The 20,652-nt window shown below is 33.5% G+C and overlaps 1 protein-coding gene across 1 annotated transcript in view; it reads left to right on the top strand.

Annotated features, from left to right (window-relative positions):
- Window positions 1-20,652, top strand: part of LOC143236831 (bicaudal D-related protein homolog) — a 55,919-nt gene that overhangs the window by 29,111 nt on the left and 6,156 nt on the right. Inside the window, exons 2-4 of the mRNA XM_076475434.1 lie at window positions 11,699-11,914; window positions 16,165-16,281; window positions 20,225-20,371. Of these exons, the coding sequence (XP_076331549.1) occupies window positions 11,699-11,914; window positions 16,165-16,281; window positions 20,225-20,371 (480 nt within the window). The remainder of the gene's footprint in view (window positions 1-11,698; window positions 11,915-16,164; window positions 16,282-20,224; window positions 20,372-20,652) is intronic.

Below are 20,652 nucleotides of genomic sequence, written 5' to 3'. Positions count from 1 at the left end.
CTTTTATACCATAAAAATACATATAAATCTGTTAAAGCAATTTTATAAGACACACCTTATAAATCTGTCAAATGTCAACTTTGAAATTTGATCATAAGAAGATTGCATCTATTATAGTTACTGAAATCACAGTCATAGGAAATTATATCTCTTAGAAAGAGATGTATTTACAGAGTGTTCCAAAAGTCTTGAAAAATAGGCACTTCAACAAGTGTTGCAGAATATATTCCACATGTCATCCTTGTAATTCGAAACATTTGGGAGACAGCATTTCCATTATATTTTAAGACTGCGAACCATGCTCATGCCATTGTTAATGGTCCGAAACTAGTAACGAATTTGTTTCAGAAGTTTGTTGTCCCCAATTTTTCTTTTACCTTTTCTTTCTCTGGATGGCATGTATTAAATTCAGTAGCACCCCTCTCTCCACACAACAGTTAACTCGACCTTATTATGCTTTGACAGCACCATAATCAGTCACGTATATGAAATTAAGAAAAGCTACAACTTATCCCTGGTTCTACGCTTTTCGGATAGTCTTTACTACGTCATACTGATGTATTAGTTTCATAATGAGAATTTGTTTGTTTTTGTATTACAAAGTTACATGAAGGCTATCTGCGCTAGCCATCATTTCCCATCGCCAATTCTGGACCTGCTCTTTTATCAACGAATAGGGGGATTGACTGCCACATTATAAGCCTCCACACTTAAAAGCATGTGTGGCGTGACGGGGATTCGAACCCGTGAGCCTCAGATTACGAGTCGAGCGTCCTAGCCATGCCGGGCTCGTAATGAGATGTATGTGTTATACCTTTGAAAGTTAAGCTATATAAACATAAAAGTTTTGTTTTACGCGTAAGAATGTGTGCGTTTAGTGAGACGAAATTAATTTTATATTCTTTGTAAATACGAAACACATGGAAATAAACAGTTCTTGCATGATGTATTCAGATTAGTGTGTTTTTAAACATCCATATATAGCACGTTTTGAAAGGGTCATTTTGAATATAATAGCTCTTATTATGCGTCCTATTTCAATAAGTTATTATATATAATTAATAAACCTGTCCCAAAATTTACAAGAAATTGTGATAACTTTTAATTGGGTGAGATTTGCATTAAACAATATGTTTCTTCAAACGTACACTGCTATTTTAGTACTGATTATACTTCGCGTTATCCAACCGCAGGCAACGAGTTAAGTTTTAGGATTTCTAATGCTAAAGTTCGAGGTTCGATCCCGCAGGTAGATCATTGTAAAGTAAGCAAGCAATTAAACGCATGCGTGTTTCTCTGCAAATAGTAAGATAGGAAGAATTGTATATTAACAAAAAATACCTATTTTAAGTTAACAAAGCTTTTGGGGCTGAAGTGTTTAGCTCAATGTTTAGGCGGATGGAATCAAGAATTTGGGGTTCACGCTTCGTTAGTACAGTTATAAAGATAATGGTTATTTGCCTCTTTTATATCATGTCTGTCTTGTTGGGTTAACTTTTTGCACTTGAAGTTATGTAATAATAACGGAAATCGACATTCAAATCGAGGATTTTCTTGTCGATATTTAAACAAGCATCAAGTTTTCTCGCACAAGGGTAAAAAAATAACCATGCATTTCGACACTAGTGGTAATACCTGTAGCAACCGTGTAGCGGTGCTCATGGCAACCAATCAAAACGCGTTCTCCACGAATAAACACGAGATATTTTACGCCATTCGAATCGCCTTTATCTGAACAAGTTCTGTTTCCTTGACTCAATTTTCTTCATTGCGACTACTCCAAGTCTTTCAAAAAAAAAAAAAAAAAAAAAAAAGAAGGCATGGTTTCCTGTTTGAGACTTGCCAGATAAAAGCAGCATATTCAATTATTCAAAGACAGTTAGTGTGTGTTTTCTTATAGAAAAGCCACATTGGGCTATCTGCTGAGTCCACCGAGGGAAATCGAGCCTCTGATCAAAGACAGTGAAGAAACCGATTTTATTGTTATTGAAGAATAGGAAAATATTATGGGCTATTAATGCTAATTAAAATCTCTCAAACAATTGTGAATATTGGTTCAAAGATTCAGAATTTCGGTTACTCACTTTCAGTTACAGTTTGATAAAGTGCTTGGTTGAAAGAGGTAAATATTTTTCAGTGGTACAGTGGCATGTCTACGGACGACGTCAGAAACTGAACTTCGATACACGTGGCAAGCAGAGAAGAGATAACCATTATGTAGCAGTTAACTAAAAACAAACAAGGAAGTTAAATATTCACAAGGGGTTTAGTTCAAATCCATACCACCGAGAATGTTTTATTATGCGAAACTCTATTTAAAGTCAAAATGTTTGGTTTCCTCTCTGTTAGCTACATGAACACGCGTTTAAATTGTAATTTGTGTGAATCAATATGGCGTGGACACTATACTTCAGATAGAATATAAAAAGAAATTGCATTAGAGTAATTTGAAAGCAGTCCTTTTCGAGTATAATTATTAACTGTATACTAACGTCTGTAATGTTCTTAAGTATGGAAATGTATCTATATAACTATAATAGTACTGTCCGTTATATGTCCATGAGGATATTCACTTTTCACTCAAGTTGGTATGGAGGCTCAATTCGGTCCATTCGAGGGTGCATAGAAATATTGAGTTTTGCATTTAACGATTTTTATGGGCGTTTCTTCCCACAATCTCGTCACATGTAAATGGATCTTCATCAAATTTCATATTGAGGTTCATTAGGTCCATGGGAAAATACATTCACATTTTCAGTCTTGCATGTTTTTTTTTTTTGGTTTCTATTAACGTTCTTGTGCTTTTTTGCCTCTACTTCACCCCTTGTTGATGGGTCTTTACCAAATTTTGGATGGAGGTTTACTGAGTGTATGCGGAGGTATATACAAACTTATGGTATCATTTTTTGTGTTTTGCAGTTTTTATGGGGTTTTCCAATTACATATAAAGAATTGTTTTTTTATTTCACGCAAAGCTTCACGAGGGCTATCTGTGCCAGCTATCTCTAATTTAGCAGTGTAAAACTAGAGAGAAGGCAGCTAGTCATCACCACCCAACGGCAATTATTGGGCAACTCTTTTACCAAGGAATAGTTGAATTGATCGTAACATTACAACGCCCTCACGGCTGAAAGGGCGAGCATGTTTGGTGCGACGGGGATTCGAACTCGCGACCCTCAACTTACGAGTCGAGCGCCTTAACCACCTGTCCATTTGGGCCGTCATATAAAGGAAGCAACTGTTCATGTTCTGAGATAACCTTTTATCATTCATGAGTTTACATGACTTCTGTCCAAGAGACGGGTATTCTAGCTAGTTTTGAAACATAAAATATCTTCACCTGAATCATCAATCACCAACTGTGACTTGTAATGGAGTAAGTATAATTAATGCTTCAATAAATTACATAAATTTTCAGTCAGAGATTCTATTTTCAGTTCAAGCCTTAAAAACGAGTGAGAGAAACAAGAATAATATGTTTCATTGTTGCGGAACAGTGGATATAAATTATAACTTCAAAATAAAAAGTATTTCTTTAATCCACTCCTAGAAGCTGTATTACCCGCTGTTCGCCTTTTTCGTGCATTGAATAATTTTACAATCTATCCACGAAACATGAGTCAGCCTTAAAATATCTCAAAGTAGCTTAGTTAACCTACTTTCTGTCACACTGATGCGATTTAAGAAAAACACGTCATACTGTTTGCTATTCGGTTATGGCTGTTTGAAGCTCATTTTAAATACTCGCCTTATAATTGAACCATAAAATGTTTCTAGTTTATTAATACGTCTTTATATTAATGACTAAAATCCATAGTAGTTCGGGATTTTGATTCGATCTCATGCTGGGACTGGAAAAATGTGTATTGCTTTCATTAACATTACTAATTGTTCATTACTTTTTACGAATATTACAAATGAATACAAATGTATGACTCCATAAATTACATTCGTATCAACGTCAAGTTCACTAGATGGCGTCATATTGTATGTGTAACATGTTTGCCACATAATTCAAAAGCTGGACAAAATGAGCATACACAAAATATTAACACCTACATTAATAACAACTAATTCACTTTATCGAAGAATCAGAAACAATCTCCTTCATCACTAAATCCGTTTTAAAATAAACAAAATTTCAGGTATACAGTCAAATAAGATTGTCGTTACAGACAGAGAGATTTAAGCTACTTATTCGTAATATGTATGCATATCTTCTACTTGTTTGTTGCAACGGATATCTATATCTGTACCATTTGGTTTTTTTCTTCTTCCATTTATATACGAAAACACGTCTTTTCTCATTCAGAAAAAGTATGGACGTGATTTGTCTATCGTAGCAATAATCTTCAAGTGTTATCAGCTACAATGAAAGAACACGCTCACAAGATACCACGTGCTATAATTATTAACTGACAATTTTTATATCGCGAATGGAGCTACAAATCAACAGCATTTCGCGAGGAACTTATAATAGCTAATTCGAGGCCAATGTCAAATTAAGAAATAATCTTATCTACATGTACCATAAATTAACGGTTTATACTCTTCCGATGATACAGAGAAAATTGTAATTTTTTTCTAGAAAATGATATTGTATGATACGTCATTCACGGTGTTACTGAATTTCATAGTGCAATAAGATAACCTGTGATGATTTAAGTTTTCTTAGCCTTCTTGAAACATAACAGTAATATTGGAGTTATCTAAAATACAAATGTCATAACAATAAAAACAGTTGCGTAACAAAAGTAGAAAGTCAAAAATCATGCAAAGTAAACATCAAAAAAGATAAATCATTTGTCACAGCTTCTAATAAATAAACTGATTCTAATTCGCTGTTTCTAATTATAGGTATTTAGGGTATTTGGGTGGACCTAGGAGGATCACGTACAATCTTGATCTCTCCCTCCCTATAAATCGATTAACGTTTTGGTTTGGTTTGTTTTGAATTTCGCGCAAAACTACACGGGTTGTTGTTATGTGAATTAACCGTTCCTAATTTTGCAACAATAGGCTGAATGAAAGACAGTTTATCAATACCACCCACCGCCACTCTTGGGTTACCCTTCTACTAACGAAATGGGGTATTAAGTGTTACATTATAATGCCACCATGGCTGAAAGAGTAGGCATGTTCGATGACGGGGATTCGAAACCACGCCTTAACTACCAGGCCTAAAAATAAGTTGAAAAAAGCATATTATACAATGAAAAATGGCAACGGCGTCAACATCGGTGTATCTATATGTGTTTGTTTGTTCTTAAGTGTTAAGTTACACAGTGGGTTATCTGTGGTCTTCCAGCCACAGGTGTTAAAACCTTATTTTTGGCGTTATAAATCCTCAAAACTATTGCTAATCCATCGGAGAGCTTTTATACGTATGTGAGCTTGTACGTATAATTAGGTGCATATATATGATTCTAAAAATCATTTGGATTCAAGAAGAAAGAGATAGTATTTCTTCAAATTAAGCTTAAATAGCAATGTATCAGGCTTAAGAACATAAGTTAGTAATTTTCAACAGCGAACTGAAGCCTGAGATTTATCATAGAGGAATAGGAATTAGTAATTTTTAGCAGTTTAAATTATCTTATATAAATTGTGAATACGAATTAGGTAAAAATAAATAATTATACATTTTGAGGTATTATAATGAAAATCTTAGCTAAAGTTTTTAAGACGCACACATAAGTGATACTTCTGAGCATTTCAAATCCTGAACATAGTAAATGAAATAAATATTGAACGTTGTCTCAGTGGATATTTCATGAAGAACTGTCTAGCCAAGCGGATATGATACTTTGAAGAAAATGATGATAAATGAGACATTTTTATAATATAATGTGTGAAAGAATGATAGACACACCCTCCTCACCTGGTCACACCCAACACCTTATAACTCCCAGGGGTAAATGCTTTTAAAGAAATGGAAAACTTCTAATGGTTCTAAAGTAGTGTATTATACACAGATAAGACCCTTTACTATACAATTTTGTCTGCTGGGTTCATATACTTTCTGTGTCAATGCTCTTTTCAAACATATGCGTACAGTGGTGAATATAGTGTGTTTTTGGTCTATGTAAATTAAGTAAAATTTAATTTTAATAGTATTACAGTTCTATTAGTTTTCACATAATCTACTTTGAATTATGACTTCCTAGGGCGTGGTTTGGGTAGTGTCGACTGAAAGGCTTTAGTATACAAAGTTTCTAGTATTGTTATTCTTCTATAACTAGTTATAATGAGTAATGAAATTATATCAAACCATCCTGTCAACTTTATCCTTTGCTCCGCCATCTTATCATTAGAACGATATTAAAAGTTGATACATTCAAGTAAGTCATCAGACAGTTTCAAACGTCATTTGATTTTAAGCTTTTGTGGAGTGACACTTAAACATTGTGCACCAAACATAGTTATTTAATTAGGTCAAGAATCGGGCGCTTTTAGTTGTGTGTTGTCAGATTTAGGTATAGTTCTCATGGACTTTGTAATACATTGTATATATATCTTAGTAATACCTCAAAAAAAATGTGATGTCAGCTGAAGTTTGAAACACAAAAACTCGCCAGGACAAACACAGGTGATAATATAAAAAAACGTGTAAAATGTAGGCATAAAAGTAAATGTTAAATCAGCAGACATATTTATTATAGATAGTTTCCTAGCTTGACCTGAGAAGACGAATAAATGTTAAGTGCACAGTATTCTACTTCTTTGCAAAAAGATACGAACCTATTTCACACTTTGTAAGTTTTGGTAATTTGAACTATATATTAGGTAATGATTTTAAAACAAGGTTTCAGCGCGTTTCTTTGTTTTAAAATATTGCACAGAACTGCACATTTTGAACTCTAGCGTTTTGAAGGAAAGTAGTTAGTCAACGGCATGAGCCAGTTAATCGTAGGTTACACTTATCTAATAGAACAGTGGGAATTTTTACCGTCATTCTTACAGCACATCTACGGCGCCGAAGTGCTAAACAACAACGACATTTGCGTCAACGAGCCACTAACCCTTGAATTAACCACGGTATTAGCACGTTAAAAAGTGGGATATACTTAGCCAGTGGTGCCATTTCAGCGAGATATGGGGAGGCAAAAATGAATCCTAATTTGTACAATATACAAGAATTATTGACGTAATTCGTTTCGGAGCTAACACATCAAATGTAATAATTATGTTCGAGCTAAAAAGTAATGGGGAACAAAAATAATAATTGAAAAAAACATGCGATATTTTGGCTTTGTACTTTCTATACATTAATAATCTTCCATGTACGTAACCCATTCTAGACGTTTTACATTTCTCAAACGAAAAAATAAAAAAGGCTGCACCCACTCCACCCATTTGCTGCCACGGCCTTAAGTCCCGGGTTTTAGACTTTTAAATTTTCTACCTTACAGCGTATGATAAGCAAATCTGGATTTCAAACAGTAAAGTAGACAACGCACTGTACTGATGCCATTCGATACATATAAGATCAAATAACCGGTTTGCTTTAAAGCATTGTTTATTTGTACGTTAATATGGTGTGGTAACAGATGCACGAGGTATTTGAGCATTCGTAGTAACTGACTTTTTTTGCTTTTAAAAGGTCTCTATGCATTTTTCTACGAATTTAGTGTGTTCAGGTTTGTTTTATAGTAGTGTCACAACACGCTATCTGCTGTGTCCACTGAGGGGAATCGAACCTCTAACCTTAGCGCTGTTAATCCGTAGACTTACTGCTGTTCCACTATGGAACTTCATTCAATTGATTTTTGTTTTGTATTTTACTGTCGTTAAAGTATTTCCGATTTGTATAAAGATCACACGAAAGCACATGCTTTGAGCAATTCGCTATATATTTACCACTTTATTTGTCGAACTATCTGCTTGTGATTTAATTCTTAGGAAAGTTTATTTTTTTCATTCTTTTTTAATTAACCGGTAATTTCATATTAAGAATTAAAACGTATTGATAATATACATATAAGTGTAAGTGGGACATTTTAGATTAAAAAATAAATAATAGCAATTACTTATTGTTTGACAAAACAAATCACTAGAGGTCATGGTAATGCCAACTTTCTTTTGTTCCCATAGCAACTGCATGCCAGATTGCAAACACACGCCTAACACGTCTGATATGCTTCTTGTATAAGTGTACTTAAATATAACACAGTAACACTTACGTTAATAGGAAACATACGAATTTTCTAAAAAGAGTATTTACAACTACTTACTAATGACGTAGTACAAATAATTCAATAAAAATTCACAATCCTTTAAATCGCTTTGAAAATATTTTTGTTTACTTATATGTGGAATTGGATAATTGCAAAAGTACTTGAATAATTTACTCATTTATACTATGATTTATTCGTTGCATTTCTTTAAGTCCCTATTTCACACATTATGAAAATACTGTATAAAATGTTTTCATTGAATATCCTACTTAAATAGGTTTTTGTGAAATATGTTGTGATAAGTTATAAATGGGTGAAGGTGCGTAACCTGGAAATAACATTATTTAATCGAGGAAGTAACAAAAATAATTCCACTGTTTATTTAGATTACTACCTGGAAGTAAGAGCTTATTCAACTACATAACGAAAGCGTTAGTATATACATTAAACAAAATGAAATGTTACCAGTATGTTACAGTGTGCAATAGAGGGTTGCGCTTGAATGTAACACACAAATACAACTCAATACTCAGAAAATTCCATTATTTCTTCAATAGACCGACAGGTAGTGTTTGTCTGTTTGTTTTTGCATTTCGCGCAAAACTACACGAGGGCTATCTGTGCTAGCCGTCCTTAATTTCGCAGTGTAAGACTACATGGGAGGCAGCTAGTCATCACTGCCCACCATCAACTCTTGGACTACTCTTTTACCAATGAATAGTAAAATTGATCATCACATTGTAACGCATCCACGGCTGAGGGCGAGCATGTGTAGTGTGACGAGGATTCGAACCTGCTACCGTTAGACTACGAGTCGAGCGCCTTAATCACCTGACTATGCAGGGCCGTACACCTATATTGATCAAGAATGATCTGTTTATAGTTAATGTTGTATCAAAGCTATTTAAAACATTATTGCCTCACTGGCTCAGCTGTACGTTGGAGAGTTTATAAAGCTAACATTCGATCTTTGCGATAGGTACAGCGAAAGTAGCTTATTGCGCAACTTTGTGCTTAAACAAATAAACGTAAAAAAAAAAACTAATTAAAAATTGTTGAGTTTTGTGTAATATTCTTCCCGGCATTTCTTTCTGATAATATATTTCTGCGACAGTTACAACACACGTAACATTTACAACCGATAAAACTTTCATTTAGATTAATATTAGGCCCATCTCTTAAAATTCGTTTCACTATCTCCGTCTTGTTGCTTTTAGAGACGAAAATACGTACATAGATGCATACATATATATATATATAGATACACGTAGTTTAAAGACAACAAGATAGTGAAGTATGTTTACTTAATGGCTCCTGTGTTTATGCGATATATGAAGATTTTTTCTGTGCGGATTTCAAATTTTCCCTACATACTTCAGTTCAGTCATTTCTTCATTAAAATAAGTTCTGAACTTGTTAACCATATGTTAACACGCTTGTAATATCGGTAAAAAATCTATGCTTATAAAAAAACCTAAATTTATTCCTTAATTTCTATTATAATAATTTATGAAAACCTGTTGACGAGAAGTCAATTTGCTCAAAAACAATTTTCTTCTCTTAGTCAGGTTTTATGATATGGTCACTGAATCCTAACTGTAAAAAATTCGTATCAAACTGTATTTTGTATCTTTAGAACCAAAATATTTTGCTCTATAATGCACCCAAAATTTGCCTGGGGAGTTATTTTTGATGAGAAAGTTAACTAAAGTGCCCAGCATGGCCAGGTGGGTTACGACGTGCGACTAGTAATCTGAAGATCGCGGGTTCCCATTTCCGTCGCACCAAAGCCCTCGAGTAACTTTGCGCAAAATTAAAAACAAACAAACAAACAGTTAACTAAAGTTATTTTCTTTAAGTTTTTCCCATTCATTGAAATACAAAATTAGATTTCGCCTTGAAAAAAATTAAACGTGATTCGCGTTGAAACTGTAAAACTAAATAAATTTCTTTTGGAAAAAGGTCAACTTTACTGTTGAAAATTTCCAGAATAACTGCGAGAGCGAAGCTGCAAAATAATAATGAAAAAAGATTGTTAAAGAGGAAAGCTAGAAGTGGATGAGAATTATTTTTATTCTTCATAGTTCTACATGAATCAAGAGAGATAATTTTATGAAATTAAAACCTTTTTAACAGAGATGTACTAAGCTACTTTAACTACAAGTAAGAACAGAATCTTTTCAACATCATCTATGAATTCTTTCTTAGTGTCTATGCACACTATGCTCATATTGATTCAGGAGGCCATTTGTAATTGAAAATACTCCAGTTGTTATAAAGTCATGCCACCTCAAAATGATCAGGGAACATTTTAATACCTTTAACGTTACACTAACTGTATCCCTGGAAAAAGTTACAAATAAACAAAACAACTTAAGGCTAACTACGACTCCTGTGAGACTTAAGTGACATTGAGAGAGCATATTAACTTAACTGCGAAGAAGGCTGTTTTAAACTGCAGATTCTAGTCCTGGAGTTTCTCATGTCACGAAAGTGCTTTTCAAATTCAGAATGGTGAAAACTAACTATACAAACATTATTTTATTATAGTTGTAAAAATTTCTTCCACATATATATATATATATATTAATTATAAGAGCTGGCATCAATAAAATTATTTTTCCTAACCATTCAGAAATGGGATATTAAACACTAAGCCTAAATATATCTACATATACAAATAAGAAAACACTGGGATATTAGGTTTCTTTTTCTTTCTTTCATTAATTTCTTCTACCGGTTTCATGACTTCAAGAGCCACTGTTCAGAAAATACTTTTACCGAGGATTTATACCAAAAAAGAATACAAATATCACTTTTCAACTAAACATGCCTCCCAGTGGCACAGCATATTATCACCGCTAGAAACATGGTTTCGATACCCGTGGTGAGCAGAGTACAGATAGCCCTTTGTGTAGCTTTATGCTTAACTACAAACGAAAAAGAAACAACTAAACATAAATAATCTAAATGTAATACATACACTTTCCAAGAGGACAGAAGTAACTGGTTGTGTAAAGTTAGTTTGTTTATTTTGAATTTCGCGCAAAACTACACTATGGCTATCTGAGCTAGCTATTCCTAATTTAGTGGTGTAAGACTAGAGGAAAGGCAGCTAGTCATCACTATCCAACGGCAACTCTTGGGAAACTCTTTTACCAAGGAATAGTTGGATTGACCGTCACATTATAACGTCCTTACGGCTGAAAGGGCGAGCATGTTTGGTGGGACGAGGATTCGAACCCGCGACCGTGAAGTTTTTTTTCTGTTAACACCACTTTACACCAATAAAAATCAAATTAATTTAATGGTAAATGAAAACACAGAGAAAAGATAGTTGCACAGTGCTTATAGAACTTAAAGTACGACACAATATGGTGTTCTATATATTTTTTAATTAGTTGTTATATGGTTTAAATTTTTCTTGTACTAAATTAAATAACTCTGATCAATCTATTTTCGAAAATAAAAGTGTAATGTTTATACAATTATAATTCGCACGCTCATGTCTTCTTAAACAGCTGTTGGAGCAGGAAAAACATAGCCTTCAGAGAAAATTCGATTCAGTGGAAGGAGAATATGAGAGTCGCGTAGCGGAACTTCTGGCTGATATTGCAGAGCTGAAAAATGAACTCCAGGGCCATGAAGTGTCACTGAAGTCAACGGAGACAGAGAAGAGCAAAATCGTTCGAGAGCTTCAGGAACAGAACCATAGGTTAGCTGTTTCTCTGAAACAGGTGAGTGAAACTCAAGGTATTGTAGTAATGTTGTTCTTTTATTGATTTTTTTAATTATTTTTCAAAAAGAATTATGTCATATTCTCGTTGTATCCTGTATTGTAAAATACCGATTTTTCTTGACGTAATATTTGTCGCTAGGCTAGAGAGAAGCTTGTGACCAGAATGAATTTTAAACTGTGATACAGCGGCTCATAGAATGACCCTCAGTTTTTATGTTTTTTTCTTCAATTGCAAACTGTTTAGTCTATATATCTATCATCTCTTGCTCGATCTGAAATCTAATTACAGTTCTCGATTCAGGGGGTCAAACCTTTTCGATTTATGTATTTGACAACGCTAAAGGTCTCATACATTAATTTACTCTAATCCTACCTAAAAAAATTCAAGTGCTGCGGTTGTTGAGGATTCCTCCTTATTTGATATTCAGTTTTGTTTCTCTTAAGAACATTCTTCCTTGTGCAAATGCACGTACTGCACCACCAGTCATGCCGGCCTTGTTAATAAGTTTATTTTAGTGTTCATTTTTGTTGTTTGTTTCTACTTGCGAAGCTACATACTCAGATATATAGTTTGAGTAGTCAAAAAAGGCCTTACTGTCAAGTGCTAGATGACTAGTCATTTACATCAGTTGAGGAACTACTCCCTTTATGTGCGGAAGATCTTTGGTTCAAACCCGGGATCAAGAGAAGTTCAAATATCGTTAAAAGAAAAGAGTAAATAAATTACTACATTCGTAAACTATGTCTACGGGAGGTGATAGAATCGAACCACGTTTTTTTTTTGTATTGTAAGTCCGTAAATAAATCACTGACCTGCTGGGAGACTTATATTACTGTAGTTTATAGTTCAGAATTAAAACACTTTTACTTGCTCTGAAATCAGCTAGATAAGCCATACGTTAACGTTATCAACTCAGAGCTTAACTTCCATACTGAATCATAAAAAGCAAAATACACTTACGCTAAGGTTACAATGAATAAAATTAGAATTAGGCGTTATTTTCAAACTCTCGACATACCGAAATGAGCACTTGTAATTTTATATTGTCAGCTTTATTCGGACCAGCATGGTCAGGTAGTTAGGGCGCTCGACTCGTAATCTGACGGTCGCGGGTTCGAATTCCAGTCTCACCAAACGTGATGTTCTTACAACTGTGGGGACGTTATAATGTAACACTCAATCCCACTATTCGTTAGTGAAAAAAGTAGCTCAAAAGTTGGCTGTGGGTGGTGATAATTAGCTGCCTTTCCTCTAGTCTTTTACAGCTAAATGATATCCCTAGTGGAGCTTTGCGTGAAAATCAAAACAAATAAATGCACAAGCTGATATATCAACTTGCTGTCTATATATATATCATTTTGCACTATTTTCCTCTTTTTTTTTTCCAAATTTTGTAACAGGTACTAAATGTCACAAATACAACTTTATCTCTATTTTTGTACTTGTTTTCCGGTTTACTCCTGTCCTAGTTTGGTTTGTTTTTTTATGAACCAAAAGCTACATAAGAAAATCTGTGCTAGCCGTCTCTAATTTAGCAGTATAAAACTAGAGGGAAGGCAGCTGGTCATCATCACCCACTGCCAACGCTTGGGCTACTCTTTTACCAACGAATAGTGGGATTGATCGTAACATTATAACGCCCCTACAGCTGAAAGGGGGAGCATGTTTGGTGTGACGTGGATTCGAACCCGCGACTCTCGGATTACGAGTCGAGTGCCTTAACCATCTGGCCATGCTGGGCCTATTCATGTCCTGAAGAAGAAGGGAAGTTTAAATAATGAATGTGTTCAGGCTCCGTTTGTGCTAATTTTTGTGCTTTTTATCTTAATGTATTATTTATATTGAAAGATGTATTTACTGTTATTGCTTATTACATACATAATAAAAGCTAGTTTAATTTTAATACATTTCAACTCACGCAATATGATGTGACATGAAAAAAATATTTTGAGTATCTTTATCTCTATTCATTGGACATGCCTACATATAGTTTTTATTTTCTTTTAATTAATTGTGGTAACTGCTACAATGTGAGTGGTAGTACTAGTCAATGCTTTGACAATAATAGTTTTGGGCCCCACTCTAAAAAGAAAAGTGCTAATTACATTATTTCTACAAATCCACAAAAATGTGTTTGTGTTTTCTTGTAGCAAAGCTATATCAGGCTATCTGCTGAGTCCAACTAGGAGAATCGAACGCCTGAATTTGCTTTGTAAATCCGTACACTTACCGCTGCACCAGCGGGGAACCGAGGGAAGTGTAAACAGAAGAAGTGTTAAAATAATTTGAGAAGTTATTCTTTCTCTTTTTTTTTTTAATCACAAACTGTTACATCTGTATTTTACTCGTGTCATGCACGTATTACCAATTAGAGCATACGCACTGCATTTGCGTCACTGAAGTCTTGCGTGTGTATGTTTTTCTTATAGCAAAGCCACATCGGTCTATCTAGTGAGCACACCGAGAGGAATCAAACGCCTGATTTATAGAGTTGTAAATCCGTAGACTTACCGCTGTACTAGCGGGGTGCACTTAAGTCTTGTTGTCACAATATTTAAACCTCCACTTGTCACTGAATGGTATTTTGGATTAAGTTCATTCAGAATATCTTTTTGAATAACTATGATTCTAATATAACTAAAAGCCAAAGTTCTGATGAAAATATTAAGTTCTCGTGACTCTGGGCCTAGAGAACTTCTGGGGATCCCTCAGTAACGACTGAATCTTTCTATGCCTAGCGCCATCTTTGTGTAATGAACAAGTATTTCAATTAAAAGTAGTTGTCGGAACTATGTTTCTCTACCAGTACCTGATGAAGTGATTAAAGTTGTAAATTTCTGATACAAAAGTAGGTCAGAGATATTTTAACTGTTACAGAGACACACTTGACACATTTACCAAATGAGGCTAAAACTTGTTTCTAACAAAGGTGTAGCAAGCCTGACTATTGTTTATTTTGGTAACGTAAATAAATTATCAATGTTACAAAATTATATTTCCAAGAAAGGGCGAAAAATAGAAAATGCAAAAAGAAATGAAGCTCTAAATAAGAAACTGACTTTGAAATAACAAAAGGAATGTTGCACAAAAACAATAAAAAATGAGGACGCTACAACAGACAGATTATATTAATCAAGCAGAGTATATGGTTTTAATAATATTATATTTTCTAAATTATTATCGGCATGCTAAATGGCTGACTACTTAAATTTAATACATTTAAAAATATGTTCAGTGATATGTAGAGTTGGCATGTTATTTATTTTACGAATTATTAAGAACCAAGAACAAAACGTAATATTAGACACTAGCAGATTTCAACCAAAGGGGTCAAGCAGTACAGCAATCAATGAAACGTTACTGATGGAGAGGTGTTTAAGGTACTCGACTCGTAATCTGAGGGTGGCGGGTTCGAATCCTCGTAACACCAAACATGCTCGCTCTTTCAGCCGTGGGGGCGTTATAATCAATTAATCAATACCCCGTTTCGTTGGTAAAAGAGGAGCCCAACAGTTGGCAGTGGGTGGTGATAACTAGCTGCCATCCCTCTCGTCTCACATTGCTAAATTAGGGACGGCCAGCGCAAATAGCTCTCGTGCAGCATTGTGCGAAATTCAAAACAAACCAAAGCAGGTACTATTGACAGTAATATGCAATAATAATTGTTTATTTAATTATATATACATTAGCAGGACAGGAGGTGTGCAAAGCAATATGAAAGTCAAAGTTTCCTTTTAAAATTTGGTATAATGTTAGTGATTTATTTATGGTACACAGTTATTGTTTGTGTCTTTTTTGTCTTGCTGCTCAATTTAATAAAAGTTGAGTCTTGGTTTCTCTCAGTGAAATAAGTGTATTCAATTTAGTAGTAATATAAGTGGTCACAAATAATTTGTGCTGCATATATTTTCTATATTTAAAATGGATTCACAAAAACTGGAATTACATTTTGGAGATCTTTATCCTTATGCTGACGTTACAGTTCTGACAACTTTTGACAGAACTTGACTCAAACACTCTAAAATTTTATATTACACCACTGATTAAAAGTCTTTGTTTTATTACTGGTTTAATATATGCATAGATTTAGTTTGGGAAGAATTCCAATAGCTAGTTTAGCTAGTTATTGGCTATGTATTTATGGCAGAACTCAAAGCACATTTTTTACAATTTTAACCTTGAAGTTAAATTGAAGTATTCTATATTTTGTTAGTAATAATAATATGCAAATAGTGATGTTATTACAGGCATCCAAGTCAGAAGAACAGCTGACAGAGCAGTTGAAGTCTCTGAGACAACAATTCACTGTTCGAAGTTCAAACTTCACCGACCATGTTTCACAGTTGGAAGGGCTTAGAGAAGAGGTATATGCTTACACATCTTTTTATCTAAATGGAACTGTAAGATGATTCCTTACATTTTATTATATCTTTGCCACACAAGAAGTAGAACTGTATTTTGAAATTTAAGAAATATTCAATTTGTTTTACATTACTTTGATTATTGATTAAAAATGTATTAACTGATTACCTTAGATATCTTGTCTTTTACTCATTGATCATAGTATGTACAATAAAAGGTTTATATTTCTCTATTACAACTTGAAAACTTGTATTACAATCTTTGTTTGTTAAAAAGGAGAATAATTATAGCCATATTAATTTTATTTCTGTCATTAGCAACATGTTTGAAGACTTTATTTAGAAAAGCATTTGGTAAATATGACCATTTATAAATCAACTCATATTTGATCAAGTACTTTTTAGTAGTGTTTTCAATTAACTACAATGTCTGTTAAGAAACATGAATCATATCAGTTAATAATAATAATAAATTTATTTAGAAAAGCATTTGGTAAGTGTGAATGTTTTTAATGTTTTACAATATGGTTTTGGAAAGAAGCAAGAACTTTGATAGAGCTTCCTTTTTGGGTGAGAACACATTGACCAATGTTATGTATTAGAATTTTCAGACAGTCTTTTGTAAGATACTGCATAAGATATTAATTAGACAGTTTAATGAATTTGAGAAGTGGGGTATGGTAAAGAAGATATGGGTATTTCTGTACCTGGAGTGTGTGTTCAGAAGGTTTCCCTTATTAAGATGATTATTTTTTCTTTTAACTTAAATGTGTGAAAATGAAATGTTCACATAAATATATGTATGGATGTGTATGTTCATTAATGGTTATTGTAAATATTTTGCTAAAGTACTAGTTGTCTACTTTCCTTAATCATTCCACTTTGTTGTCACTCACAGTTCTTACACAGGTCACAGTTGGCATTACAGTTATTTCATGGCTGAAAAAGTGTGAACTTAACTGAAAGCCTAACAAAAACAATTATTCAAAAAGTGGGTTTGCAACTTGCATGATTTTGTTAGATAAAAAACATACAGATACAACAAAAATCATTTTCACTAGCTTGTACATCTGGAAAATGTGAAGTATGCACAGATATCTAGAACTTGTGACTATCTGTTGAAATGTGTTTAGAACCTTTTTCTTTTGACACTATTAAATTTACATAAATCAGTCTTCAAATCTGTGTTTCACACATATTGTGAATAACTGTTTAGTTCTTTTCACCAAATTGTTTCATATCGTATTAGACTTGTAAACCAAACTTCTCGTGATTAATTAAAATGTAAAACATGCTTCTTCATTATTGTTTATTTTTCAAACACTTGAATTAGTACTGAAAAGTAATTTGGTATATTCAATGTTATGCTACAGTTGTGGGCTGAATAATCAAAAAAAAAATTCAAAATGCTGAAATGCAAAGTTTGTTTTGCCAAATTGTTTTGTATTTGGTAAAAACAAATTTCTTAATGTTCAGCAGAAGTTAAAGCTTACTCCTCAATTTCAGATAAATTCTCAAAATCCTCAACTGCAAATAATAAAAGATCCCATCAATAAACATTTGGGTTGAGTGATGAACAGCATAATTTTAGGTAGTGGTCCAATGCAAAATGTTTTGTTGCTGAATGGTTTTGAAAACCAAATGCTGTACAATTTGGTAAAATATTTAAGTATACAATTTAAAATGTTTCTTGATTCTCACAGTACTTTTTTAAATGTTAAGGCTTAAATTTTATTTAATAACTTTATGTAGGATGAGTTTTACTGAATGGCCAACATGATTAGGATGTGGGATACTTCATCCTGTACTAATGTCATTAAAATTGGATTTCACTGTGCAGTTCTTGTAGAATTGTTAAGTATGTAGCTGGTTGGTTGGACACCTGAAGGTCATTTGTTCCCTGTTTTCGTTGATGGAATGATCATATGAAAAACAGCTAGCAAATGCACTCTGAGAGAGGTGACAGGATTGTTTTCTGTATATTGTAATTATAACTCTTTATTATCAACAGGCTCAAATATTCTTGTAACAAACTTTCTTCAGATATTAGACAATAGTGTTGACCTGAATTTTGTGCAATAATCCACTTTGGTTTCTTTTGAATATCAATTTAGATTACTTTGCACTTTGTTTTATACTATGTTTGGTTTCGTTCTTCAACTCAGTCAGTCAGAAATGCAGAATAAGTTCCACCTAATATTTTTTGCTTTTAATATACCTGCCTGTAAGGCAAATCATTGCACCTAAGAATACCATAAAATAAAATGTGTGGTTAAAAAGTAGAAGATGTGTTATAGTATTAGAAAATGTAAATCTAATATGATATCTTTCCTCCTCTCAAAAAATAGCATTTCTGAATTAGTGCTGCACTCTATCAGTGCAAATTTTCAACACTTGCTTTCCACCTCCTTTTTCTCCATGTCCACATGCAAATGATTATGAGATGCTCCTCATCAGTAGATGTGCGACACAACCACCATCATGAATGGCACCCTCTCTAAATTTACACTTATTAATCACTTCTCGATTGGCAGTAGTACTGTAAAAATGCTTGTTTACAAATGTGTCAACATTTCTCTTTATAAAACATACTTAGTCTTTTCATTACTATTTATTTGTTATTTCTTTATTTACTGGACCCTTTTTGCTCGTATATCATGGATTCCACTCTATGGCAAGTGGTGCCTAACCAGATATATTTTTTATTTTGAAAATTCACACTGCCCATTTTCTGACCCTGCTCATTGTTAATTACACTGTAGTTCTTCCTACAGCAGACCTTATTTTAATTTCCAGATGTTGCCAAGTGTTGTTGTGTGTCTCCTTTTAGTTTTCATCTGTGCCAAAACAGTTATATCAAAGGATAACATTATGCATGCTGCAGAGATGGGGTGTTTCATAGGACCACTAGTAGTTTTTTCTAGTGGTCTTTTGCTTCATAAATACATTTGTCCCAAACCATACACTCATGGACATATATGAGTAAAGCAGACAGTGACTGCTGCCCATATCTGATGTTCTGTGGCTTTGAGACTGAAAGACCAGACTACAATTTCAGATGCAACTGAGTATTGGTTGATTGACTATGGTGACATGGTAGCTCTGCCTTTCAAATTAGGGTATTGCACTGTCTTCATTGGTGTATTCCTCTGGACTCTTCAATGCATGTTTTCCTCCTTTCTTTTAGTGGAGTATGCAAATCCTTGCCACTGGAGTGGTGAACCATGGAGACCCGTTCTCCTGAGTGATGCATCATACTACTCAGTTGAGAGTAGGGCAGGAGCATTCTGTAGGTGATGATGTGGACCTGATATACAGTTCCAGATAATGTCAGGTGTTGGTTGTAGTACCTTATATATAGAAAATTAATTGTGATAAAGTTAATTAAAATGTCAAAAGGAAGGACTGCATTAAAAACAGTAAATCCAAACCTTTGACTAATTATATTAGTTTGTTATTACCTAAAAACAAGTCAAACAAAAATAAATTACAAATAATAGACAAAAAATATTGCAATAATTAAAAAGATACCAGGGTACAAGCTGTAATGTGGGATATAAAATGTACCCTAGGAGGTGACTGTAAGCATGCTTCTTTGTTGGTAATTCTGATTATTTATTTAAAGTGAGAGTTAACATGGTGGACACTTTCTGTATAATCATTATTTAATTATGTGTACTTCTAGTGGCTATACTTTTAATAGGCTCTTCTTTCAAACAACACAACCAGTTATTTACTTATTATTTAGTAGATCACAGAATATCATTATGAATTTTGAATATATTTCAAAAATACTTTGTATAGGGACTTAGATGTTAACTATCACATTTAAATCAGATTAGAGTTTGTTAATTACATGTATTTGATGCTTTATTTTCAAAATATACCATAATGTTTGTACTACCAGTTCAAACTATCCATCTGTAATAGATTAACTTTCTACTAGATTGATATATTGTTGGAAAGAAAACATGATCTGGAACAAAGAATTGAGAGTCTAGGGGAGGAACGAGAAAACATCAGTTTGACTTTAGAAGAATCCAGTGATAGAATTGCAATGTTGGAGTGTATTAATAAAGAACAAAAGCAACAGGTGAGATACATAATTATACTAACAGCATAACTTTTAAAAAAAACCACAAAAACTACCATCCTTGGATATAACTCCAACAAAGAAAATATACTTTTTTCTGTGTATTGATATAAAGAAAAGAGCATTTTCTATGAACACCTAAGTGAAGGCATCAAAAAAAGCTGCTCTTTTAGTTGAAAGAATGATACATACTTAATCTCAAATAGGATGAAAATGGTCACAGTTATCTAAGATTTAATCATCATAAGTGCTGAACTAGAATGAAAGGTCATGTCATTACA

The sequence above is a fragment of the Tachypleus tridentatus genome, chromosome 13 (assembly GCF_004210375.1).
Source record: "Tachypleus tridentatus isolate NWPU-2018 chromosome 13, ASM421037v1, whole genome shotgun sequence".
In the NCBI taxonomy this organism is placed as follows: Eukaryota; Metazoa; Arthropoda; class Merostomata; order Xiphosura; family Limulidae; genus Tachypleus; species Tachypleus tridentatus.
The sequence above is the reverse complement of the archived record's forward strand: the minus strand, read 5'-3'. Positions and strand labels throughout refer to the sequence as shown.